Source organism: Oryctolagus cuniculus, chromosome 11, assembly GCF_964237555.1.
Source record: "Oryctolagus cuniculus chromosome 11, mOryCun1.1, whole genome shotgun sequence".
NCBI lineage: Eukaryota > Metazoa > Chordata > Mammalia > Lagomorpha > Leporidae > Oryctolagus > Oryctolagus cuniculus.
In genome coordinates, this window is record NC_091442.1 from 38,555,955 (window position 1) to 38,583,028 (window position 27,074).

Genomic DNA, 27,074 nt, shown 5'->3' on the forward strand with positions numbered 1-27,074 from the left:
TCAAAAAATTGATAAGAACATTAAGAAGTTCTCAAAAACAAATTCTTGAACTACAGAAATCCTTAATGGACAAGATAGAAAATCTCTCTCGTGAAAATGAAATATTAAGGAAGAATCAAAATGAAACGAAACAACTAGTACAACAGGAAACTGGGATAGTGACTGAAGTGAAGAATTCAATAGATCAAATGAAAAACACAATAGAGAGCCTTACAAACAGAATGGGTGAAGCAGAAGAGAGAATATCGGACTTAGAAGACAGAGAACAGGAAAGGATACAGTCAGACCAAAGAAAAGAAGAGGAAATTAGAAATCTAAAACATATTGTCGGGAATCTTCAGGATACTATTAAAAAACCCAACATTCGGGTTCTAGGAGTTCCTGAAGGCATGGAGAGGGAGAAAGGATTAGAAGGCCTTTTTAGTGAGATATTAGCAGAAAATTTCCCAGGTTTGGAGAAGGACAGAGAAATCCTAGTACAGGAAGCTCACAGAACCCCTAATAAACACGACCAAAAGAGATCCTCACCACGGCACGTTGTAATTAAACTCTCCACAGTGAAACATAAAGAAAAGATCCTAAAATGTGCAAGAGAGAAACGTCAGATTACTCTCAGAGGCTCTCCAATCAGACTCACAGCTGACTTCTCATCAGAAACTCTACAAGCTAGGAGGGAATGGCGAGATATAGCCCAGGTACTAAGAGAGAACAACTGCCAGCCCAGAATATTATATCCTGCAAAACTATCATTTGTGAATGAAGGTGAAATAAAGACTTTTCATAGCAAACAGAAATTGAAAGAATTTGTTGCCACTCGTCCAGCCCTGCAAAAGATGCTTAAAGATGTGTTACACACAGAAACAAAGAAACACGGTCATCAATATGAAAGAAGGTAAAGGAAGGAAACCAAGGAAGGAAAGCTCACAGCAAAAGATCACAGGGAATTCAAAGCATATATTAGAACTTATCTTTGGCAAATGGCAGGGCAAAGTTACCACTTATCATTAGTCACATTGAACGTGAATGGCCTGAACTGTCCAGTTAAAAGACACCGATTGGCTGATTGGTTAAGGAACAAAACCCATCTATTTGCTGCTTACAAGAAACACATCTTTCCAACAAAGATCCATACAGACTGAAAGTGAAAGGCTGGAAAAAGATATACCATGCCAACAGAAATGAAAAAAGAGCGGGCGTAGCCATCTTAATATCAGACACCATAAACTTTACCACAAAAACCGTTAAGAGAGACAAAGAGGGACACTACATAATGATTAAGGGATCAATTCAACAGGAAGATATAACAATTATCAATGTATATGCACCTAACTACAGGGCACCGGTTTATCTAAAAGATTTGTTAACGGACTTAAAGGGAGACTTAGACCCTAATACAATAGTACTGGGGGACTTCAATACTCCACTCTCAGAAATAGATCAATAGGACAGAAGATCAACAAGGATACAGTAGATTTAAATGACACTATAGCCCAAATGGATCTAACAGATATATACAGAACTTTCAATCCTACAGCCAAAGATTTTACATTCTTCTCAGCAGTACATGGAACCTTCTCTAGGATTGACCACATACTAGGCCATAAAGCAAGTCTCAGCAAATTCAAAAGAATTAGAATCATACCATGCAGCTTCTCAGACCATAAAGGAATGAAGTTGGAAATGAACAACTCAGGAATCCCTAGAGCATACACAAACACATGGAGATTGAACAACATGCTCCTGAATGAACAATGGGTCATAGAAGAAATCAAAAGAGAAATCAAAAACTTTCTGGAAGTAAATGAGGATAACAGCACAACATACCAAAACTTATGGGACGCAGCAAAAGCAGTGTTAAGAGGAAAGTTTATATCAATAGGTGCCTACATCAAGAAATTGGAAAGGCACCAAATAGATGAGCTTTCAATTCACCTCAAGGATCTAGAAAACCTACAGCAAACCAGACCCAAAGCTAGTAGGAGAAGAGAAATAATTAAAATCAGAGAAGAAATCAACAGGATTGAATCAAGAAAAACATTCCAAAAAATCAGCCAAACGAGGAGCTGGTTTTTTGAAAAAATAAACAAAATTGACACCCCATTGGCCCAACTAACTAAAAAAAGAAAAGACCCAAATCAATAAAATCAGAGATGAAAAAGGAAACATAACAACAGACACCACAGAAATAAAAAGAATCATCAGAAATTACTACAAGGACTTGTATGCCAGCAAACAGGGAAACCTATCAGAAATGGATAGATTCCTGGACACATGCAAACTACCTAAATTGAACCAGGAAGACATCGAAAACCTAAACAGACCCATAACTGAGACAGAAATTGAAACAGTAATAAAGGCCCTCCCAACAAAGAAAAGCCCAGGACCAGATGGATTCACTGCTGAATTCTACCAGACATTTAAAGAAGAACTCCAATTCTTCTCAAACTATTCAGAACAATCGAAGAAGAGGGAATCCTCCCAAATTCTTTCTATGAAGCCAGCATCACCTTAATTCCTAAGCCAGAAAAAGATGCAGCACTGAAAGAGAATTACAGACCAATATCCCTGATGAACATAGATGCAAAAATCCTCAATAAAATTCTCCCCAATAGAATGCAACAACACATCAGAAAGATCATCCACCCAGACCAAGTGGGATTTATCCCTGGTATGCAGGGATGGTTTAATGTGCGCAAGACAATCAATGTGATACACCACATTAACAGACTGCAGAAGAAAAACCATATGATTATCTCAATAGATGCCGAGAAAGCATTTGATAAAATACAACACCCATTCATGATGAAAACTCTAAGCAAACTGGGCTTGGAAGGAACATTCCTCAATACAATCAAAGCAATCTATGAAAAACCCACAGCCAACATCCTATTGAATGGGGAAAAGTTGGAAGCATTTCCACTAAGATCTGGTACCAGACAGGGATGTCCACTCTCACCACTGCTATTCAATATAGTTCTGGAGGTTCTAGCCAGAGCTATTAGGCAAGAAAAAGAAATTAAAGGGATACAAATTGGGAAGGAAGAACTCAAACTATCCCTCTTTGCAGATGACATGATTCTTTATTTAGGGGACCCAAAGAACTCTACTAAGAGACTATTGGGCCGGCGCCGCGGCTCACTAGGCTAATCCTCCGCCTAGCGGCGCCGGCACACCGGGTTCTAGTCCCGGTCGGGGCGCCGGATTCTGTCCCGGTTGCCCCTCTTCCAGGCCAGCTCTCTGCTGTGGCCAGGGAGTGCAGTGGAGGATGGCCCAGGTGCTTGGGCCCTGCACCCCATGGGAGACCAGGAAAAGCACCTGGCTCCTGGCTCCTGCCATCGGATCAGCGCGGTGCGCCGGCCGCAGCGCGCCGGCCGTGGCGGCCATTGGAGGGTGAACCAACGGCAAAAGGAAGACCTTTCTCTCTGTCTCTCTCTCTCACTGTCCACTCTGCCTGTCAAAAAAAAAAATAAATAAAAATTAAAAAAAAATAAAAAAAAAAAAAAAGAGACTATTGGAACTCATAGAAGATTTTGGCAAAGTAGCAGGGTATAAAATCAATGCACAAAAATCAACAGCCTTTGTATACACAGACAATGCCATGGCTGAGGAAGAACTTCTAAGATCAATCCCATTCACAATAGCTACAAAAACAATCAAATACCTTGGAATAAACTTAACCAAGGACGTTAAAGATCTCTACGATGAAAATTACAAAACCTTAAAGAAAGAAATAGAAGAGGATACCAAGAAATGGAAAAATCTTCCATGCTCATGGATTGGAAGAATCAATATCATCAAAATGTCCATTCTCCCAAAAGCAATTTATAAATTCAATGCAATACCAATCAAGATACCGAAGACCTTCTTCTCAGATCTGGAAAAATTGGTGCTGAAATTTATATGGAGGCACAAGAGACCTCGAATAGCTAAAGCAATCTTGTACAACAAAAACAAAGCCGGAGGCATCACAACACCAGATTTCAGGACATACTACAGGGCAGTTATAATCAAAACAGCATGGTACTGGTACAGAAACAGATGGATAGACCAATGGAACAGAATTGAAAGACCAGAAATCAACCCAAACATCTACAGCCAACTTATATTTGATCAAGGATCTAAAACTAATTCCTGGAGCAAGGACAGTCTATTCAATAAATGGTGCTGGGAAAATTGGATTTCCACGTGCAGAATCATGAAGCAAGACCCCTACCTTACGCCTTACACAAAAATCCACTCAACATGGATTAAAGACCTAAATCTACGACCTGACACCATCAAGTTACTAGAGAACATTGGAGAAACCCTTCAAGATATTGGCACAGGCAAAGAGTTTCTGGAAAAGACCCGGGAGGCACGGGCACTCAAAGCCAAAATTAACTATTGGGATTGCATCAAATTGAGAAGTTTCTGTACTGCAAAAGAAACAGTCAGGAGAGTGAAGAGACAACTGACAGAATGGGAAAAAGTATTTGCAAACTATGCAACAGATAAAGGGTTAATAACCAGAATCTACAAAGAGATCAAGAAACTCCACAAAAACAAAACCAACAACCCAATTAAGAGATGGGCCAAGGACCTCAATAGACATTTTTCAAAAGAGGAAATCCAAATGGCCAACAGGCACATGAAACAATGTTCAAGGTCATTAGCAATCAGGGAAATGCTAATCAAAACCACAATGAGGTTTCACCTCACCCCGGTTAGAATGGCTCACATTCAGAAATCTACCAACAACAGATGCTGGAGAGGATGTGGGGAAAAAGGGACACTAACCCACTGTTGGTGGGAATGCAAACTGGTCAAGCCACTATGGAAGTCAGTCTGGAGATTCCTCAGAAACCTGAAGATAACCCTACCGTTCGACCCAGCCATCCCACTCCTTGGAATTTACCCAAAGGAATTTAAATTGGCAAACAAAAAAGCGGTCTGCACCCTAATGTTTATTGCAGCACAATTCACAATACCCAAGACCTGGAACCAACCTAAATGCCCATCAACGGTAGACTGGATAAAGAAATTATGGGATATGTACTCTTTAGAATACTATACCGCAGTAAGAAACAACAAAATCCAGTCATTTGCAACAAAATGGAGGAATCTGGAACACATCATGCTGAGTGAAATAAGCCAGTCCCAAAGGGACAAATACCATATGTTCTCCCTGATCGGTGACAACTGACTGAACACCAAAAAGGAAACCTCCTGAAGTGAAATGGACACTATGGGAAACGGTGACTTGATCAGCATAGCCCTGTTAATGAACAACTTAATACATTATCCCTCTTAATAGTTTTTTTGTCTGTTCTACTTAATATGACTGGTTTAATTCTGTAATTAATATACAGTTATTCTTAAGTGCTATAATTTAACTGAAATGTGATCCCTGTTAAACATAAGAGTGGGAATAAGAGAGGGAAGAGATGTATAATTTGGGACATGCTCAAGCTGACTTGCTCCAAATGATAGAGTTAAAAACATACCAGGGGATTCCAATTCAATCCCATCAAGGTGGCATGTACCAATGCCATCTCACTATTCCAAGTGATCAATTTCAGTTCACAATTGATCATAATGAAAGGACTAAGAGTCAAAGGGAGCACATAAACAAGTCTAGTACCTGCTAACACTAACCGATGGAATAAATAAAGGGGAGAGTGATCCAACATGGGAAGTGAGATACTCAGCAGACTCATAGAATGGCAGATGTCCTAAATAGCACTCTGGCCTCAGAATCAGCCCTAAAGGCATTCGGATCTGGCTGAAAAGCCCATGAGAGTATTTCAGGCATGGAAAGCCAAGACACTCTGGCAAAAGATCTCTGCGAGTGAGATCCCAGTGGAAAGAACAGGTCTTCAAAGAAGGAGGTACCTTTCTCTGAAGGGAGGAGAGAACTTCCACTTTGACTATGACCTTGTCTAAACAAGATAAGAGTCGGAGAACTCAGAGGGCTTCCATAGCCTTGGAAACTCATGACTGGAGCATAGGGAGACTACTGATGCCATAGACAGGAGTGTCAATTGGTAAAGTCAACAACAGGAGTCACTGTGCACTTACTCCTCATGTAGGATCTCTGTCCTTAATGTGCTGTGTATTGAGATTTAATGCTATAACGAGTACTCAAGCAATATATTTCACTTTGTGTTTCTATGGGGGCGCAAACTGTTGAAATCTTTACTTAATGTATACTAAACTGATCCTCTGTAAAAAAAAAAAAAAAAAGAAAAAGAAAAAGAAATTATCAACTCCTAACTTGACTCTCACTGGGATTAAACATGACAATAGGTCTGATCTGATTTCATCATCATTTAAAAAAATCATCTATTATTTTTCACTTTATGTTTCTGTGTGGGAGCAAACTGTTGAAATCCTTACTTAATATATACTAAGCTGATCTTCTGTATATTAAGATAATCGAAAATGAATCTTGATGTGAATGGAAGGGGAGAGGGAGTGGGAAAGGGGAGGGTAGTGGGTGGGAGGGATGGTATGTGGGGGAAGCCATTGTAATCCATAAATTGTACTTTGGAAATTTATATTCATTAAATAAAAGTTAAAAAAAAAATTAGTGAGAGGGTAGATGTTGTGACATAGCAGGTAAAGCCGCCGCCTGCAGTGCCAGTATCCCATATAGGAGCAAGTTCGGGTCCCGACTGCTCCACTTCTGATCAAGCTCCTTGCTGATGGTCTAGGAGGGTGGTAGAAGATGGATCAAGTACTTGGAACCCTGCACCCACACAGGAGACCTGCCTACTGGCTTCGGATTAGCCCAAGTACGGAGGTTGTGGCCATTTGGGGAATGAACCAGAGAATGGAAGATCTGTCTTTCTCTGTCTCTTCCTCTCTCTAACTCCTTCAAATAAATTAAAAAAAAAAAGAAAAGAAAAAGAGCAACCACATCCACAAAATAAAACTGTCTCTATTACATAAAAATATAGACACACAACATATTTGCTGATTAAATCACAAGGGGGCATGAGAATGGGAAGAGAAAATTCGGGGGAATCAAAGGTCAATTTATTTATATTACTTGAACTTTTGATGATAAAAACACATTATTTGCATATTTTAGAATCATAAATTATACTAAATCATGTCTATCATATATATAAGCTCTTGAAGGAATGGAGAATGATCATATTAAAATCAAAAACTTGGACATAAAATGTTTTGATGTTTTTATTTAAACTGTTCATAGCTAAGAATTTAAGTTTTAAATTCAGCAAAAGAACAAAAAATGTTTGTTTGCAACGCTATTCCAAGCAAGAGTGGTGAAAAAGACTGGCATATGTCCTATTGTGTCATAAAATGGTAAAACACAGTTCTTCAGAGATTAGAGATAGTATGTTATAATGTTCACATACCACTCAATGCTCCAACAGCTCCAAAATTTAAGGATTTCCCGTCCATTATGCTGGCATCACATTCAATTTCACCTAAGAGATTTAGATTAGATCCCATTCCTGCATTTGTAAAAGGAGAATCCTGAAAGACAAAAACAAAAATACCATTAGTCTTAAAGAATTAATGCAAATCCTTCAAAAATTCCAACTCATTGTTTGAAACCAGTACTCCTAACACCAAAATGAGATAAAGATCATGAGAAAAGAAAACTACACATCAATACTCTGCATACATACTGACACAAAAATCACTAAAGAAAAACCAGCAAAGCAAACCAAGCAAAATATAAAAAGAATAATATATCACAAACAACAAGGATCCCAGGAAAGCACGATGGGTTTAATGTCTGAAACCAGTGTAATAGCCCATGTTAATAAAATAAAGGACAGACACAGAAAATAATGCACTTAACAAAATCCAAAATTTTTTCATAAGAAAAACTATCTAATCTAGAAATAAAAGAGAATTTCCTTACCATGACAAAGCACATCCAGAAAACTCCAAAGCTAATATCACAATGATGAAAACCTAAAAGTTTTCCCCTAAAATCAAGAAAAAGATAGGAACAGCCCTATCTCATTCTTCTATTCAGCAATATACTGGGCAATCTAGGCAGATAATTAGGAAAGGAAAAAAAAATTACAAAGCATCTAGGATGGAAAGGAAAAAGCTTAGCGACAATACAATCTTATATATAAAAAGTCCTAAAGGATATCACTAAGAAATTAATAGAATACATAAGTTATTAGGTTATAAGATACAAGGTCAACACACAAAAATATATTTAATTTCTATACATTGGAAATGAACAATCTAAGCCATTGCTTGTGACACCAGCATTACCAGAGAGCAATTCAAATCCTGGCTACACTGCTTCTGAGCTAGCTCCCTGCTATTGTGCTTGGGAAAGCAGTGGATGATGGCCCAAGTACTTGGACCACTGCCACACATATGGGATACCTGGATGGAGTTCCTGGGTCCTGGCTTAGGCCTGGCCCAGCCCTGGCTCTTGAGGCCATTTGGGGAGTGAACCAGAAGATGGAAGATTGTTCTTTCTCCCTCCCTCCCTCCCTCCCTCCTTTCCTTCCAATTAAATAAAAAGTAATTTCAAAAATAAAAACAAAAATAAAATAAACCAAATACAGTAGTTAAGAATAAGCTTAACCAAAGAAATAGAAGACTTATACATTAAAGTTCTATAAAACATATGGAAAAATTAGAAATTCATAAATAAATGAAAAGACACCCATGTACAATAATCAGATGGCTTAATATTGTTACAATGGGGGCTGGCGCCATGGCACAGTGGGTTAAAACTCTGGCTTACAGCGCCGGCATCCCATATGGGTGCTGGTTCGAGTCCTGGCTGCTCTACTTCCGATCCAGCTCCCTGCTATTGCACCTGGGAAAGCAGCAGAATATGGTCCAACTCCTTGAGCCCCTGTACCCACAAGTGAGACCAGGAAGAAGCTCCTGGCTCCTAGCTTCAGATCAGCTCAGCTCCAGCCACTGCAGCCATTTGGGGACTGAATCATCAGATGGAAGACCTCTTTCTCTCTTTCTCTCTCTCTCTCTCTCCCTATCTGTCTTTCAAATAAACAACAAATCTTTAAAATATATATATTGTTACAATGGCAATACTCCTTAAATTGACCTAATTCAACCTACCAAATCCTATGTGCCTTTTTGCAGAAATCAACAAGTTAATTCTAAAATTCATGTGAAAATGCAAGGGATCTAAAATAGTCAAAACAATCTTGAAAAGAACAGAATTGGAAGAGTCACACTTCTAGGTTTGATAACTATAAAACTAACAGTAATCAAGACAATGTGATACAGATTATACAGACCAATAAAATACAACTGGGAACTTTGAAAATCAATTAATGTTTACATTTATGGTCAATTCAACAATGATGCCAAAACAAAAAAGAAGGGATAGTCTTTCTAATAAAAAGTCATAGACAACTGGGTATCCATATGTAAAAGAACGAAGCTGGGCTTCTATCTCACACCACATATAAAATTAGCTAACGGTGTTAAAAGCTAAAACTACAAAATTCTTTTAAGATGTTTATTTATTTGAAAGGCAGAGTTACAGAGAGAAAGGCAGAGGCAGAAACTGAGAGAGGCCTTCCATCCGCTGGTTCACTCCCCAAATGGCCACAACAGCCAGAGCTGGGCTGATCCAAAACCAGGAGCCAGGAGCTTCTTCCAGGTCTCCCACATGGGAGCAGGGACCCAAGCACTTGGGCCATCTTCCACTGCTTTCCCAGGCCATAAGCAAAGAGCTGGATCAGAAGTGGAGCAGCTGGGACTCGAACCAGTGCCCATAAGGAATACCAGCACATCAGGCAGCAACTTTACCCACTACACCACAGCAATAGTTCCCCCAAAATTCTTAAAAAGAAATAAAGTAAATGTTTGTGAGCTTGGATTTGGCAATGGTTTCTTAGACTTGATACCAAATCATAAACAACCAAAGAAAAAATTAGAGGTGGGCATTGTAGCACAGTAGGTTAAGCTGTCACTTGGGACATCTGAATCCCTTATCAAAGTGCCTATTTTGAGTGTCAGTTACAGTTCATGATGCAGTCTCCTGCTAATGCAGACCCTGGGAGGCAGCAGGTGATGGCTCAAGTACTTGGGTTCCTGCCACTCATGTAGGAGACCTAAATGGAATTTCTGGCTCCTGGCTGAGGCCTGGCCTACCCCTAGCTATTACAAGCATTTGGGGAGTGAACCAATAAACGGATGATCTCTCTCAATCCCCCTCTGTCCCTGAAACTTTCAAAGAAATAAATAAATCTTTACAAAGAAAAAACTAAATAAACTAGATTTAATTAAACTTAAAAATGTAGGTGTTTCAAAGGACATCATAAACAAAGTGGAAAAAGAAAAAGCCACAGGAGAAAATTTGCAAATTATATTTATTTATCTGATAAGCAACTTGTATTTAGAATATATATATAAACACCTACAACTCTAAAATAAAAATAACTTAAAAATAGGCAAAGAAAAAAACAATCTAAATGAAAGATCCTGGTGAACAACACCCCAGCAGAAGGAACAGGCCATCAAGGAGAGAGGTGCCTTTCTCTGAAGGGAGGAAGGAACCTCCACTGTTTTACGGCCTTGACTAAACAAGTTCAGAGTCGGTGAACTCAAGGGGCTTCCATAGCCTAGACAGCTCATAGCAAGAGTCTCGGGTGACTACTGACGTCATAAATAAGAGTGCCAATTGTTAAATCAACAATGGGAGTCACTGGGTACATGCTCCCCACGTAGGATCTCTGCCCTTAATGTGTTCTACTATGAAACTTAAAAAACAACACTACTAGTCGAACAATACCCTATACCTTGTGTGGTTGTGTAAGTGCAGCCTGTTGAAATCCTTGCTTAGTATATACTAAGTTGATCTTCAGTATATGAAGGTAATTGAAAATGAAACTCGATGAAGGGCGGGATGGGAGAGGGAGTGAGAGAGGGGAGGGCCACAGGAGGGAGGGAGGTTGGGGGGGGCCACAACAATACAAAAGTTGCACTTTGTAAATTCACATTTATTAAATAAAAAAACTATATAACAAACAAAAAAAAAAGAAAAAGAAAAAAAAGAACTTAATACTTTACCCTTTTAGTATTTTTTATGTTCTACTTTAAACTATTGGTTGAACTCTGTAATTAATACACAATTACTCTTAGGTGTTTAATAAATGCTATATAACTAGTACTCAAATAGTATTTTACACTTTGTGTTCTGTGTGGGTGCAAACTGTTGAAATCTTTACTTAATATATGCAAAATTGATCTTCTGTATATAAAGATAATTGAAAACTAATCTTGATGTGAATGGAAGGGGAAAGGGAGTGGGAGAGGGGAGTGTTGTGGGTGGGAGGGAAGTTATGGGTGGGGGGGAGCTATTGTAATCCATAAGCTGTACTTTGGAAATTTATGTTCATTAAATAAACTAAAATATAAATATAAAAAAATAGGCAAAGAATATGAATTTCTATTTCTCCAAAGATGACATATAAATGACCAGTAAGGACATGAAAGGACACTCAACACCATTTGTCATCAGGGAAAGACAAATCAAAACCACAACAAAATACTACTTAACACCCACAGGGATGGCTATAATTAGGTAATAACAGATGTTGGCAAGAATATGGAGAAATGAGATCCCTCATATGCTACTGAGGCAAATGTAAAATGGTGTAGCCACTTTGGAAAACATCTGGACTGTCTCCAAAGAGTTAAATACAGAGTTACTATTTGACCCAGGAATTCCAATTCTATGTATATACCCAAGGGAAATTAAAACATTATGCTTACACAAGACTTGCACATAAATACTCAAAACAGCATTATTCATAATAACCAAAACATGGAAACAACTCAAATGCCATCAATTCATAATCATATAAACCATATATGATGTATCTATACAATGGAGTATTAATCAGCAACAAAAAGTAAGTACTGATATGTGTTACAATATGAAAGAACATGAAAAAGATTGTGTTAAGTGAAAGCAGCTGGTCACAAAAGACCATGTGCTATCTGATTACTTTTCTGTGGAGTGTCCTGAATAGGCAAATTCATCAAGTTGATTAGTAGTTGCAAGGCACTAGTAGAAAGGGGAAATGTAGCCTAACTGCGCATGGTGAAAATAATCAGGAATTACATAGGGGTGGTAGTTACAGAACGTTGTAAGCACAATGTGAATTATATCTCAAAAAATGCATTGTTAAAAAAGAAAGCTTTATCAATAAGGTGAACAAAACATAAAGGATTTGAATCCAAAACAAGCCATGTACATGAAATCTAAAGAAAACACTATTTTCTTTTCCTAAAACAGTGAATTAAGTTCTTTTAAAAACATGTGGCTCACTTGGTTAATCCTCCACCTGCAGCACCAACATCCCATATGGGAGCTGGGGTCTAGTCCCAGCTGCTCCTCTTCCAGTCCAGCTCTCTGCTGTGGCCCAGGAAGGCAGTGGAGGATGGCCCAAGTGCTTGGGCCCTGCATCCGCATGGGAAACCAGGAGGAAGCACCCGGCCCCTGGCTTCGGATCAGCACAGTTCCAACCGTAGCGGCCATTTGGGGAATGAACCAACGGAAGGAAGACCTTTCTCTCTCTCTCTCTCTCTCTCTGTCTCTCTCTCTGTCTAACTCTGTCAAATAAATAAAAATAAATAAATAAACATGTTTCTTTTTAGTCATGCCCATATCATACTTGTTCTCCAACCAGAAAAAAAGGCAAAAGCCAGTAACATAAAATGTTACATTAGCATGCTGGCGCTGTGGCTCAATAGGCTAATCCTCTGCCTTGCGGCGCCAACACACGGGGTTCTAGTCCCGGTCGGGGCGCCGGATTCTGTCCCGGTTGCCCCTCTTCCAGGCCAGCTCTCTGCTGTGGCCAGGGAGGACAGTGGAGGATGGCCCAAGTGCTTGGGCCCTGCACCCTATGGGAGACCAGGAAAAGCACCTGGCTCCTGCCTTCGGATCAGCGCGATGCGCCGGCCGCAGCGCGCCAGCCGCGCCGGCATTTGGAGGGTGAACCAACAGCAAAGGAAGACCTTTCTCTCTGTCTCTCTCTCTCTCACTGTCCATTCTGTCTATCCAAAAAAAAAAAAAAAAAAGTTACATTAAAAATTAATACCATGGGGGCCAGTGCTGTGGTATGGCTGGTTAAACTGCCATCTACAGCACTGGCATCCCATATGGGTGCAGTCTGTTTGCTACACTTCCAAAAAAAACCGGCTCCCTGTTAATACGCCTGGGAAAGCAGCAGAAGATGGCCCAAGTGTCTGGACCTCTGCAACCACTTGGGGAGACCTGGATGAAGCTCCTAGTTACCGACTTCGACCTAGCACAGCCTTGGCCATTGCGGCCATTTTGGGAATGAACCAGGAGATGGAAGATCTCTCTCTCTGTAATTCGTTCAAATAAATAAAAATAAATATTAAAAAAATGAAAAAAAAATCATGGGACACAGTTTCAAAAGAATTTACCTTTAAAAAATGAGACAGACTGTTAGTTTAGACTCAACACTCCTTAGGGTAACTGCAATAATGAAGAGCTCATTCAAAAATAACTGAGCAATATGCTTAATATGAACAATTCTAACTCACACTGCAAAAATCTGAGGCAATACAGAGTATTCCATCAGTTCTAAAGTGAGACCAATAATACCTAGATCCCAGGGCAATTCTGGTTCAACCTGAAGATTATCAATGCTCAAAATCATCAACCAACTTCCCTGGTGTTCTGGACTTCTGCCAAATCCACAGAAAACATGGCCATGACAAAGACCCCTTCCAATATGCACCTATAATTGAACAGAGGGGTCAGGGATTTGAGATCAGGATTTTCTTCCAATGCAGTTACCCAATTTATATGTCCATGGAATTCTAAAAATAAGATCACAGGGAAGAAAACAAAAAAGGATATAATTAAATAGAAAATAAGTGATACAGATAATAAATACATGAGCATTCAAAATCAAATGGCCCACTACAAGAGGAAGAAGTTAATAACAGGCTTAGCAGAGGATATGAAATGAAAGAAAGACCTAGTCATGAAGCTAGAAAGTTACAGTTGGTGAACATGGCATGAGCAATACATAGACAATGGGCAAGTATAAGCGTCACAGAAAACTGACTCAGGTAAAGGGGTTAGCTAGAGTCAAGTATGGAAACTGCCAGGGTCACTCATCAGAATCGGGACTTGATTGGGAAAACAATTAGAAGTCATTGAAGCTTTCCATATAGGACAAAGTCATGTTGAATATATTGGCCAAGGAAATATAAACTGAGTTTCATATACTATATGAAAAGGAGGAACTGAAGTCACAAATACCAAAGTGGAGACCTTTTTACAATGCAGGCTTGAAATATTAACCATGTATAATGGAATGACAGAAAATCTAAAACTACTCTTTAAAGAATGATTTATTTACTTATTTGAGAAAGAGAGGGAGGGAGGGAGGGAGGAAAGAAGGGAGGCAGGCAGAAGAGGCTGGTCTTCCATAGCTGGTTCACCCCCTAAGTGGTTCACTTCCCTAGCAATAGCTAGGGTGGAGATAGGTCAGCCAGGAGCTTCATCCAGGTCTCCCACATGGTTGGCAGAGGCTCAAGCCCTTAGGCCATCTTCTGCTGGTTTTTCCAGGCTATTAGCACAGCACTGTTCAGAAGTGGAGCAGCCAGGACACAAACTGGCACACATGAGGGATGCTGGCATCAGGCAGTGGATTTGCCCACTACACCACAATGCCGGCCCTAATCTAAAGCTATCCTAAAATAAAAATCTGAGGTTCAGCGCTGTGGCATAGTAGGTTAAGCCTCTGCTTGAAGTGCCGGCATCACATTTGGGCACAGGTTTTTATCCCAGCTGCTCCACTTCCCATCCAGCATTCCGCTCCTGGCCTGTGAAAGCAGAAGATGGCCAAAGTGCTTGGACCCCTGCACCCATGTGGGAGACCCAGAGGAGGTTCCTGGCTTCGAATAGGCTGTTGTAGCCATTTGAGAAGTGAACCAGCAGATGGAGGACCTTTCTGTCTCTCCCTCTGTAAGTCTGCCTCTCAAATAAATTTTTAAAAAATCTTAAAAAAAATACTTTGTTTTAAAAAAATTAAGCTACATTGGGCCCCTGCACCCACAATGGGAGACCAGGAAGAGGCACCTGGCTCCTGGCTTCGGATCAGCGCAGCACCGCCGTAGTGGCCATTTGGGGAGTGAACCAATGGAAGGAAAACCTTTCTTTCTTTCTCTCTTCCTCTTTCTTTCTCTCTCTCTCTTTCTTTTCTCTTTCTCTTTTCTCTCTCTCCCTCCTTCCCTCTCCCTCTCCCTCTCTCTCTCCCTCCCTCCCTCCCTCCCTTTCTCTCTGTCTGTAACTCTACCTGTCAAAAAATAAAAATAAAAAATTAAGCTACAGATACACCCTGTAAAATTTTCACAAAACATAAATCTGTTTAAGGATTTATATCCCATAAACACACATGTACATACCTATAAATACCTACAACTCAGTAAGACTAACAACCCAAAGTTTTTAATGGGAAAACAACTTAATAAACACATTACAAAAAACACATGGAAGGATGCTTAATATCTTCAGTGACAAAGATTCTCTCACTGACCAAACCCTACACTATTCAGATTTCCCTAAACTCTTCCAACTAGCCCTGACTTTTGGACTTCTGTGTTCATCTTTCCAATGTCCAATTTTAATAAGAATCTTCCTAGATCAGTTTGACCAGAATCTCCTACCCTTGAAATTTGGTCAACCTCAATATTTAATTGGCTTCCTCACCAACCACCATCACTCAGGTGATGTCTGCTCACCCTGCCCTGCCTCCAGCAACAATCATGTTAGGCTGATTTAACTAGAATCTGCCTTACCCTGTGGTTTTCTCTTAGTAATTTTCTATCCACTGATCCTCAACCAGCTCCTTGTCTAAAAATTCCCACTTTGCTCTGCTGCAGAGTTGAGCCCTTTCTCCCTCACTGCAAAATCCAACAGCAGTAGTACCTATCACAATAGTCATCCTCTTCAACAGTCTACTTTATCAAATTTCGTAAGTATCATAAATATTTTTCTTTAATATTTGTCATTAGGAAAATATAAATTAAAACCACCAGATATCAATGATTGACCACGAAAATGGCTAAAATTTAAAAAACTGACAACACTGAGCACTGAAAAGAATGTGGAACGGCTGCACTACTCCTACATTGCTAGTGAAAATGCAGATGACAAATAGGTTAGCAGCTTTCTTAAGCACATACTTCCCACAGACTCAGCAATTCTACTCTTAAAGTATCCAAGCAAAATGAAAGTATATGTCCACATGAAGATTTGTATTCAAATGTTCACATCAGCTTCATTCATAACGGGCCCAAAATGAAAATCCAAGTTCCAACCAAATAATTGATGAACATTGTGATACACCAATACAGTGGAATACTACTCAGCAATAAAAGGAACAAACTCCTAATACACCCAACACTATGGATGAATCTCAAAAAGAACTATGCTAAGTGAAAGAAGTCAGCCACAAAGCTATACACTGTATGATTCTACTTATAAAAAAAATTAGAAAATGTCAAGTTATAGAGAAAAAAGTAGACAGTGGTTGCCAGGGGCCACTGAGGAGAGAGAAGCACTGTAGATAAGAAAACATCATTGAAAGGCACTCAAAAAAAGAAAAAACATGTGAAGGGGCCAGCACTGTGGTGTAATGGGGGCTGAGCCTTTGCTTGCAGCACTGGCATCCCATATGGGCGCCAGTTCATGTCCTGGCTGCTCCCCTTCCAATCCAGCTCTCTGCTATGGCTTGGGAAAGCAGTAGAAAATGGCCCAAGTCCTTGGGCCCCTGCCCTACATGGGAGACCTGGAAGAAACTCCAGGCTCCCGGCTTAAGATCAGCCCAGCCCTGGCCATTGTGGCCATTTGGGGAGTGAACCAACAGATCAAAGATACTTCTCTCTCTCTCTCTCTCTCTCTCTCTCTCACTGCCTCTATCTCTGCCTTGCAAGTAATAAATGAATCTTTTTTTAAAATCTGGAAAAATGGAAATTAGCTTATTTTGCTGGAAAATATTTTTTAAATCCATGCAGGTTTTCATAACATGCATTTTTCAAGATCCCTCATTTGCACAGGTTTCAAAAAAAAGTCTGCACCAAAATAACCTCATCTTTTTTTTTTTATTTATTTGAAAGATTTAGAGAGAGAGAGAGGAAGAGGAACAAAGAGTCTTCCATTTGCTAGTTCACTCCCCAAGATGGCTGCAATGGCCAGAGTTGGGCCAGGCCAAAGCCAGGAGCTTCTTCGGAGTTTCCCTCACACGTGGCAGAGGCCCAAGCACTTGGACCACCTTCCCCTGCTTTTCCTGGGCTATTAGTAGAGAGCTGGATCTGAACTGGGGCAGCCAGGACATGAATCAGCACCCATATGGGATGCTGGCACCCAGGGGGCAGCTTTACTAGCTACGACACAATGCAGACACCAAAATAAACGTATCTTTCAATTCCATTTCCCATGAACTTTTTAACATACCCTCATATATCATGATTTATTGGTGGTTACACAATTGTAGACATTTGTCAAAACTCATCAAAATTTTAAGTGCCAATGATGTGGCACAGCAGGCTACAGTGCTGCCTGTAATGTCAGCATCCCATATCAGAGTGCCAGTTAGACTCCCAGCTGTTTGGTTTCTAATCCAACTCCCTGCTAATGCACCTGAGAATACAGCAAAGGATGGCCCAAGTGCTTGGACCCCTGTCACTCACATGGGAGACCTGCATGAAGCTCTGGATTCCTGGCTTTGGCATAGCCCTGCCTTGGCTCTTTGCAGCCATCTAGAGAGTGAACCAGCAGATCAAAGATCTCTTCTCTCTCTCCCTCTCTCTCCTTTCCCCCATTTCAAATAAATAAATATTTAAAAATCAAATTGTACACTTAGAATGGGTAAATTTTTGTATATAAATTATGCTTTATCCTAAACAGCACTCTAGCCTCAGAATCAGCCCTTAAGGCATTTGGATCTGGCTGAAGAGCCCATGAGAGTATTTTAGGCATGGAAAGCCAAGACACTCTGGCAAAAAAAAAAAAAAAAAAAAAAAAAACCTACCTAAATGAAAGATCTCTGTGAATGAGATCCCAGTAGAAAGAATGGGCCATCAAAGAAGGAGGTACCTTTTTCTGAAGGGGGGAGTGAACCTCCACTTTGACTATGACCTTGTCGAAATAAGATCAAAGTCGGAAAACTCAAAAGGCTTCCATGGCCTTGGCAACTCATGACAAGAGCCTAGGGAGATTACTGAGGCCATAAACAAGAGTGTCAATTTGTTAAGTCAACAACAGGAGTGACTGTGCACTTACTCCTCATGTAGGATCTCTGTCCTTAATGTGTAGTTCAATGTGAATTAATGCTATGACTAGTGCTCAAACAGTATTTTGCACTTTGTGTTCTGTGTGGGTGCAAACTGATGAAATCTTTACTTAATATATACAAAACTGATCTTCTGTATATAAAGATAATTGAAAATGAATCTTGATGTGAATGGAATGGGAGAGGGAGTGGGAGTTGGGAGGGTTGTGGGTAGGAGGGAAGTTATGGGGGGGGAAAGCCATTGTAATCCATAAACTGTACTTTGGAAATTTATATTTGCTAAATAAAAGTTAAAAAAATTATGCTTTAAAGAAGCTGACAAAAGTATCTATCTACAATTATCACTTGACATAAGCTCGTCACCCTACATATAAACTTTTCTCCATAACTGATACATGTAAAGTTTAAGTGGTCATTTGTTGATTTCTGACATGACTCATTATGGATAATCACTATTCTAATACTTACAGTACTCCTTTTCATTTTCATTTTATTTCAAGTGCAAGGAGACAGAGGCAGAGACAGAGATCTGCTGTTTCACTTTCTAAACACAAAAGCCAGGAGCCAAGAACTCCATCTGGGTCTCACCATGTGGGTAGAAGGGACCCAAGAACTTTAGCATTCACCTGCTGCCTTCCAGGGTAACACATTAGCAGGAATCGGGGTTGGAAACGGATGAGTCAGGACTTGAATCAGGCACTCTGAGATGGGATATAGGCATCCCAATGGCACCTTTTTTTTTTTTTTTTTTTTTTGGACAGGCAGAGTAGACAGTGAGAGAGAGAGAGAGACAGAGAGAAAAGTCTTCCTTTGCTGTTGGTTCACCCTCCAATGGCCGCCATGGCCAGCGCGCTGCGGCCAGCACACCACGCTGATCCGATGGCAGAAGCCAGGTACTTCTCCTGGTCTCCCATGGGGTGCAGGGCCCAAGGACTTGGGCCATCCTCCACTGCACTCCCTGGCCACAACAGAGAGCTGGCTTGGAAGAGGGGCAACCAGGACAGAATCCAGCGCCCCGACCGGGACTAGAACTTGGTGTGCCAGCGCCGCTGGGCGGAGGATTAGCTTAGTGAGCCACGGCGCCAGCCCAATGGCACCTTAACCACTGTGCCAAACACCTACCCCATCAGGGATTCTTTTAATCTAATCTTTTAATTGGTCTGACCCAGTTACTCCTCCATTCAAAAACCTACAGTGGTTTCCCATCACATTTAAAATAAAATCCAAATTCCTACTTTCCAAGGTTTATAATGCCCTACATGGTCTGGCTCCTCCTTCCCCCTCCAACTTCCTACCACCTATTCCTCTCCTCCTATACTGTACTCCAGCCACACTGTAACTCCCAGCATACCAGGAATGCCCCCAGCTTTTGTATTTGCTGTTCATTCATTCCTGTGAAATTTCATGAGTAAAGCTATTGGGGGGACAGGGTCCATAAATAAAGACTGTGTGAGTAAACACGCTTGTACATGCATGAGAGCACTTCAAAACATTAGTTCTGGAAAATGTGCGTTATCTTTTAATTCTACTTTTCCATGAGTTTTTTAGCTTCCTTGTAAGTATAAATAACTGTTGTCTGATGGTGTTGTGCATTATAAAGAGCAAAGAACAAGAAGGGGCAGTGCTGACCAAGACCTACTTTTCCCAACATCTTCATACTGTTCATTCATGTCTCTGCTCGAATGACTTATCAGAGGCTCTCTCCCAACTTACTACAGTAAGATTTTTCCAGCCTTCTCTAAGCATTCTCCTGCTTTTTTACTTTTTTATGGTACTTTTTACTCCTGAAAAAGTTCAATTTTTTTGCCTAATTCTCACCATAGAGTGTAAGCCCCAGAAATATAAGAATTTGTCTTTTTTTAAGGATTTACTAATATATTAGATTCTCAGGGTCACAAACAGCTAGTGCATAATAATTACTGTAACACAATTCTCATTAATTCTCGTGTTAATGTGATATTATTGTCTTAAAAAGACATTCCAATGTCTAAAGCAAACTGGGTAGGAATTCAAAAAATATTTGCAGAATGAATAAACAGCAGTTAATCACAACCATGTATAAATAGAATAATGGATCTCTCTGAATGAGCTGATATAAACAAATCAATATTTTTACAGGTTACTCCTATAGAGAAATGACAGGAAAATGTTAATTGAGATGTTAGGAATCTGACCTTCTCAAATGAGAAATGAAATAAATTCAGGCAACAGAATTTCCAGTTTCTAACAGATGGAATTTTAAAAACAAAATATAATTTAAGCCTATCAGTAACTTTTAGAGAAGACAAAACTTGATCCCTTTGACTGACTAACCCAGAAAACAGAGGGTATGAGGGCCAAGAGGCCAGTCAGGAACTACTCTCTCACTCTGATATGGAAACCCTTTCCTGCTAATGAAATTTGGAAACACCAAGCCAAGACAAAGTTCTGCAAAGCATTACTCCTTCACTATAAACCACAACCTGTATTACCCATTTAATGTCCTTTGCTGAAAGCATAAAATAAAGTAAGAACTATTTGCAAGGCTACAGGGTGTACTGTACCTCTAGGGATCTATTATGAGGCCTCTATTAACAGCTCTTACAGATGCAAACAATTTAGTTTTCAAATGTTGTACAAAAAACTAGACTGGCACATTATAAAATCATATTTATATAAAATGATTTATGTCTGTCCAATTTCCATTTTTTCTTTTAGGAGAAGTTAGACATTACTAGGAAATTACTAATATGTTAGTATTCACACCCTATTACTGAAGTGCAAATTCAGCAAACACATCATTAGATGGATGGAATGCAATAAAATATGTAACAATATAGCTTCTTACTCAAATACGTATACCATCAAAATTATATTAATCACTACTTTCATTGATCAGCAAGTAGCTTTATTTATCTAAAACTATGAAAAGGAGAAAAACAGTATTTGAAACAAACTTTCTTGAATCTTTAAAACAAAAAAATAGGATGTGTATTCTATGTCATTAGAGTCTTTTTCAAACTAACACCAGAATTAAGAATTACTTAACAATATCCTTAAAATTACGAATTCTCTGGCACTCCATCATCAATTCTCACAGGATGAATGGAAGCCAATGAAACTGTTTTACTGATGAAAATATTCATTTAGGGATTTTTTTTGTATTTTTGTTTAGCAGCCAACTGAACTCAAATTTTCAAGAACTGAATACTTGAAATATTTCCAATTTAGATTCTTCTGTGGTAGTATAGGCTAAGATTTTTTCATTCAACAAATATTTATTGGGCACTCTGTGCCAGGCAAATCTTTTCTATAAAGGGCCAGATATATTAAATAGTTCAGGCTTTGAGGGCCACACAGACAATACTGCAACAACTCAGCTCTGTCATTATACCACAAAAGCATTCACAGAATGAGTATTGCTGTATTACAATAAAACTTCATTTATAGACATTAATATCTAATTTCATAAACTATTTGGTGTCATGAAATATTATTATTCTTTTGATTTTATTTCAACCATATAAAAAAGTGAAAACCATTTGGAGTTTGCAACCCATTCAAAAACAGGCAGCAGGACTGTTGGCTTTCAGGCCATAGTTTGCCAATCCTTAATCTAAACCATGAGGATACGGTGGTGAATAAAACAGAAAAATATCCTTGCCCACAAGAAACCTCAATTTCACTAAGGCAGATAATATTTGGTATCCATGGGGTATCCTGTTGCAGATACTAAAATCTACAAATGCTCAATGACCTTAAATAAAAGGGCACAGTATTCTCACATAATCTACACATATCCTCCCATATATGTTAAGTCACCTCTAGACTACGTATAGTGCCCACACAATGTAAATTTTGTGTTAATGTTTTATTTTTCAGGGAATATTGACAAGAAAAATGTGTTTACATGTTCAATAGACACAATTTTTCCCCAAATACCTTAAATCCAGAAGTGGCTTAATCTATAGGTGCAAAACTTACATATATGGAGGTACTACAGTATATTAGATACCATAAAAGGTAGCAGTAAATATGATAGTGAAAAATAAGACAAGACAGGATAAAGAGAGTTCTGAATGTAGTCAGAGGGCTACAAGGGGAAGACAAAACCACCAAAGCAGTAGTTGTAATTTATTTTCCCTCCTAATTATTTCTTTTAACATAATTTCACACAATCAAGTGGAATAGTCCAGTATTCAGAATATATAAACAACTCCTGCAACTTACAACCAAGCACCATCATCAAAAGTAAATAAATAATCAATTTAAAAATAGGAAAAGAATTTGAAGAGACTTAAACTGATGTTTCTCCAAGGAAGATAAATAAGCAGAAATGGCCTCCTGGCACATGAAAATATGTTTAATATCATTGTCATCAGGAAAATGAAAATCAAAAGCTCAATGAAGTACCACCTCACATCCACAAGGATGCCTATAATGACGAAACAGAAAATAACAAGGATGGCAAGGACATACAGAAATCACAACCCTCAGACCTGGCTGCTAGAAATGTAAAATGGTTCACTCAAGTGCTGTGGAAAAGTTCAGTGATTCCACAAAAAGTTAAATAAAGATTTACTACATGAACCAGCAATTCCACTTTGAGGTATACACTCAAAAGAATTGAAAGCAAGTACTCAGATACTTATATAGCAGGATTCAGAGTAACATTATTCACAATAGCACAAAGGTGGAAACAACCCAAGTGCCCATCAATGAAAAAACAGATAAATTGCCATTTATACAAAAATAGTGTTGAATACTCATAAAGGGGGGGAGGGTGGTAAACAGGGTACTGATACAATGGCATACAATGTAGATGAATTTCAAAAATATTATACCAAGTAAAAATAGCTAGACATAGATGATCACATACAATGACACAGATGATCACATACATTATGATTCCTTTTTAATGAAGTATCCAAAACAAGTAAATCCACAGAGCAGAAAACAGATTGGCTTTAGGAGGTTAAGGAGGGGAAAATGGAGAGCAACAGCTCATTAGGTACAGAGTTTCTTAGGGGAGATAAAAAATGTTTGGATAAAGATACAGGTGGCAGCTATACAACACTGAACATTTTAATGCCACTGGATTATTCATTTAAACATGGTTAACTTTGTGCTATATGAATTTTACATCAAACAAGCAAACTAAAGAGGCAAACACAAAAGGAACACATGATTCCATTTATGTGAACTTTTAGAGTAAGCAAGACTAATATATGGAAATATATATCACCCCGTGGTAACTGGAAAGGGGCACGACGAGCTCTCTGGAAGACTGGAAATGTTCTGCTTCCTGATCTGGGGACTCCTAACACAGCTCATGTAGTACATGTTCACTATAGTCAATAAACATTTTGAAACTACAATGGAAACTTAAAAGATTAATAGCAATTAAAAAAAAAAAACTGTTACTAATGTAGGTTAAAAGGTCCAAAGAATCTCTTATGTATTATTTCTTAAGACTGAATTTATCTACAAATAACTTATAATAAAAATCAATAAACATTTCCAATCTCCCTTCCCCAAAGATTTTAATTTAGGTCAAATTAATTAAAACTATGGAATATTTGCTTTTTTAAAATAAGCTACCTCAGCTGGCGCTGCAGCTCACTAGGCTAATCCTCCGCCTTGTGGCGCCGGCACACCAGGTTCTAGTCCTGGTCGGGGCACCAGATTCTGTCCCAGTTGCCCCTCTTCCAGGCCAGCTCTCTGCTGTGGCCAGGGAGTGCAGTGGAGGATGGCCCAAGTCCTTGGGCCCTGCACCCCATGGGAGACCAGGAGAAGCACCTGGCTCCTGGCTTCGGATCAGCGCGGTGCGTCGGCCACAGCGCGCCGGCCGCGGCGGCCATTGGAGGGTGAACCAACGGCAAAAGGAAGCCCTTTCTCTCTGTCTCTCTCTCTCACTGTCCACTCTGCCTGTCAAAAAATAAATAAATAAGCTACCTCAAATGCTACGGATTCAGCTGGATCATGACCATCATCTTGAGTAACTACAACTTAGATTATCTCTATTCCTTCTGAATTTCACTGTCTCCAAACCCCATCTTGAGGATGTCTGTAAATGCATGTATTGGCAACAATATGAGTACTGAGATGCTACAGAAGCTAAGCACTCTGGGACCCATGTTTCATCTTTGGCTGAAGACAAATTAGATAGGTTGGAAGAAATCTAATAAAAAGGGAGGAAGCCACTGGTAAATGGACATAAAAATCTTCATGAGCAATCATTACAGATGCAGTCACAAATACTATGTGCAAATCAATGATTTCTCTTTGTGTGTTTTCAATTAAGAAGTAATGGAATCAAGATAAGATAAATGATGTTAGAAGCTAAATATCCTTTAGGAAGTTAGCAAGACCAAGCTTGGAAATCAGTAGGAAATTCTTGGACTTAACGGTTCGTTCTTTACTATAAACACTGAAAACATTATTTTCCTCCTGGAACAAGAAGTAAATAAAGGAACCATTTGGTTCAAGCTTATTTGGGTCACAGATTATTTTGATCTGCTTTAGCTCCAGTTCAAAACTCTTTTGGGGTGATGTACTCTGGTACTGGTTCAAACTGCTTTAATAAGAAATTTTTGAAAAGTCTTTAATTTGAGGTTCATTTTCAAAATAAATACTTAAGTCCAGTTCCTATTTTTTTTTTAAATTAAATCAAAATTCACTCCAGTTTTACTTAGTTTTGGTAGAAATCCCATTTTATTGAAATAAAAATCCTGAAAGTAGCTAAAATATTAAATAAATCCCATTACAACAATTTACAACCTCTAGAGCATTAAACTGATGTCAACTACGTCAATTCATTTTCCTGGCCTTTGCAACATGATAAAAGATGACATCTCTGTATAAGACTTATTTTCAGCTGTATCTTTAACTTAAATAGTGTTAATTATACTCAGAAGAAAAAGCTCTCACTCAGTCCCAGAAGATTAGTCTTGAAAAAATGAATGCTCCATGTGGCCAGATCTCATGTTTGTTTCAAGGGATGTTAAAAACCCTGATTTTGACGAGTCTCCTGATTTTTTACATATTGACAACAAATTCCAATTTTTAAAAACTAGTCTGTGGGTCAATCAACACACATTTGCAAACTGTCTCTTTTGCAACCTCTGACCTACACCATTTTATAAAGGTTAAGAAGGTCTCAAACTTTACCCAATGCAAAAGCTGAGCTTCGGTAAGTCTTGAGTCTTCCCACACAATACAGATTCCAGGTAAAGTACTTCTTTGACTCAAATGTCAGTCCTAACAACAAATCATGATTTCATTTACATGCTCATTTATTTAAAATAAGAATTATCTATTGCTAAAGAAGATAACAAACACAGAAGTAAGCCAATTAACCTGTATTGTGGTCTATCATATGTTACCTCACCTTTAGTAACTGGGTTAGTGATCACAAATGCCACTTATCTTCTAAGTACAACAAATACAATTTATAATGCTTTTCTGCTTCTCTAAAATTAGTCAGATGAGTTTTCTACACAGAATCTACAAGTTGAAAACCAATCAAATATTATTATCTTTCTCAATTATCATTAGCATAAAGAACTTCATCTCTCACTTTAACCAATGAAGAAATATCTGTATCAAAATGATGGAGGAGCCAGTATTGTGGTACAGCAGGTTAAGTCCCATATGGGACTGCTGGTTTAAATATCTGCTGCTCTGCTTCCAATCTAGCTTCTCGCTAAAGCACCTAGGAAGGCAGAGGAAAATGGTCCGTGTTCGTGAGCCCCTGCCACTCAGAGGGCAGACCAGGATGGAGTTCCTTGTTCCTTGGCTTCAGCCTGGCCCAGACCTGGGTGTTGCAGCCATTTGGGGAGTGAATCAGCAGATGAAAGACATACCTCTCCTCTTCTCTCTCTCCCTTCTTCCCTTTCAAATAATTCTTATTTTTAAAATGATATGAAAGGGGCCGGCACTGTGGCATAGCAGGTAAAGCCACCGCCTGCAGTGCCAGCATCCCATATGGGTGCTGTTACGAGTCCTGGATGTTCAACTTCCTATCCAACTCTACTATGACCTGCAAAAGCTGTGGAATATGGCCCAAGTCCTTTGGGCCCCTTCACCTACATGGGAGACCTGGAAAAAAGCTCCTGGTTCCCCCCTTCAGATCGGCACAGCTCCAGCAGTTGCGGCCAATTGCAAAGTGAACCAGCAGATGGAAGACCTCTCTCTCTCTCTGTGTCTCCTTCTCTCTGTGTGTAACTCTGACATTCAAATAAATAAATAAATCTTTTAAAAAATGATATCAGAGAGGGCCAGCGCTGCAGCATAGCTGGCTAAGCCTCTGGCCTATGGCACCAGCACACCATATGGGCACCAGTTTTTGTCCCAGATGCTCTACTTCCCATCCAGCTCTCTACTTATGGCCTGGGAAAGCAGTAGAAGATGGCCCAAGTGCTTGGACCCCTGCTCCCACATGGGAGACCTTGAAGAAGCTCCTGGATCCTGGCTTCAGATCGGCCCAGATCCAGCCATTGCAGCCATTTGGGGAGTGAACCAGTGTAAGAAAACCTCTCTCTGTGTCTCTCAAATAAATAAATTATCTTTAAAAAAAAAGAGAGAGAGAGAGAAGTGCAGAGTTTGGCACAACAGTTAAGATACCACGTGGATGCTTGCAATCCATACTGGAGTGCCTGAGATCAAGTAACTCCTGGCTCAGCTTCAGATTCCAGGCTCCTGCTAATGCACATCCTGGTATGTAACAAGTGATGGTTCTGTACTTGGGTCCCTGCCCCCCATGTGGGCAACCCAGATAGGCTTTGGCCT

General features: G+C 39.4%; 1 protein-coding gene across 26 annotated transcripts in view; it reads right to left on the minus strand.

The window, feature by feature from the left end:
- Positions 1-27,074, minus strand: part of TASP1 (taspase 1) — a 504,811-nt gene that overhangs the window by 441,842 nt on the left and 35,895 nt on the right. For all 26 annotated transcript variants that reach the window (XR_011379999.1, XR_011380001.1, XR_011380000.1 and 23 more), the window contains one exon: positions 7,365-7,485. Coding sequence is in view for 14 of the 26 variants with exons in the window: in XM_070052103.1 (XP_069908204.1) it covers positions 7,365-7,485 (121 nt within the window). In the remaining 12 variants the exon portion in view is untranslated. The remainder of the gene's footprint in view (positions 1-7,364; positions 7,486-27,074) is intronic.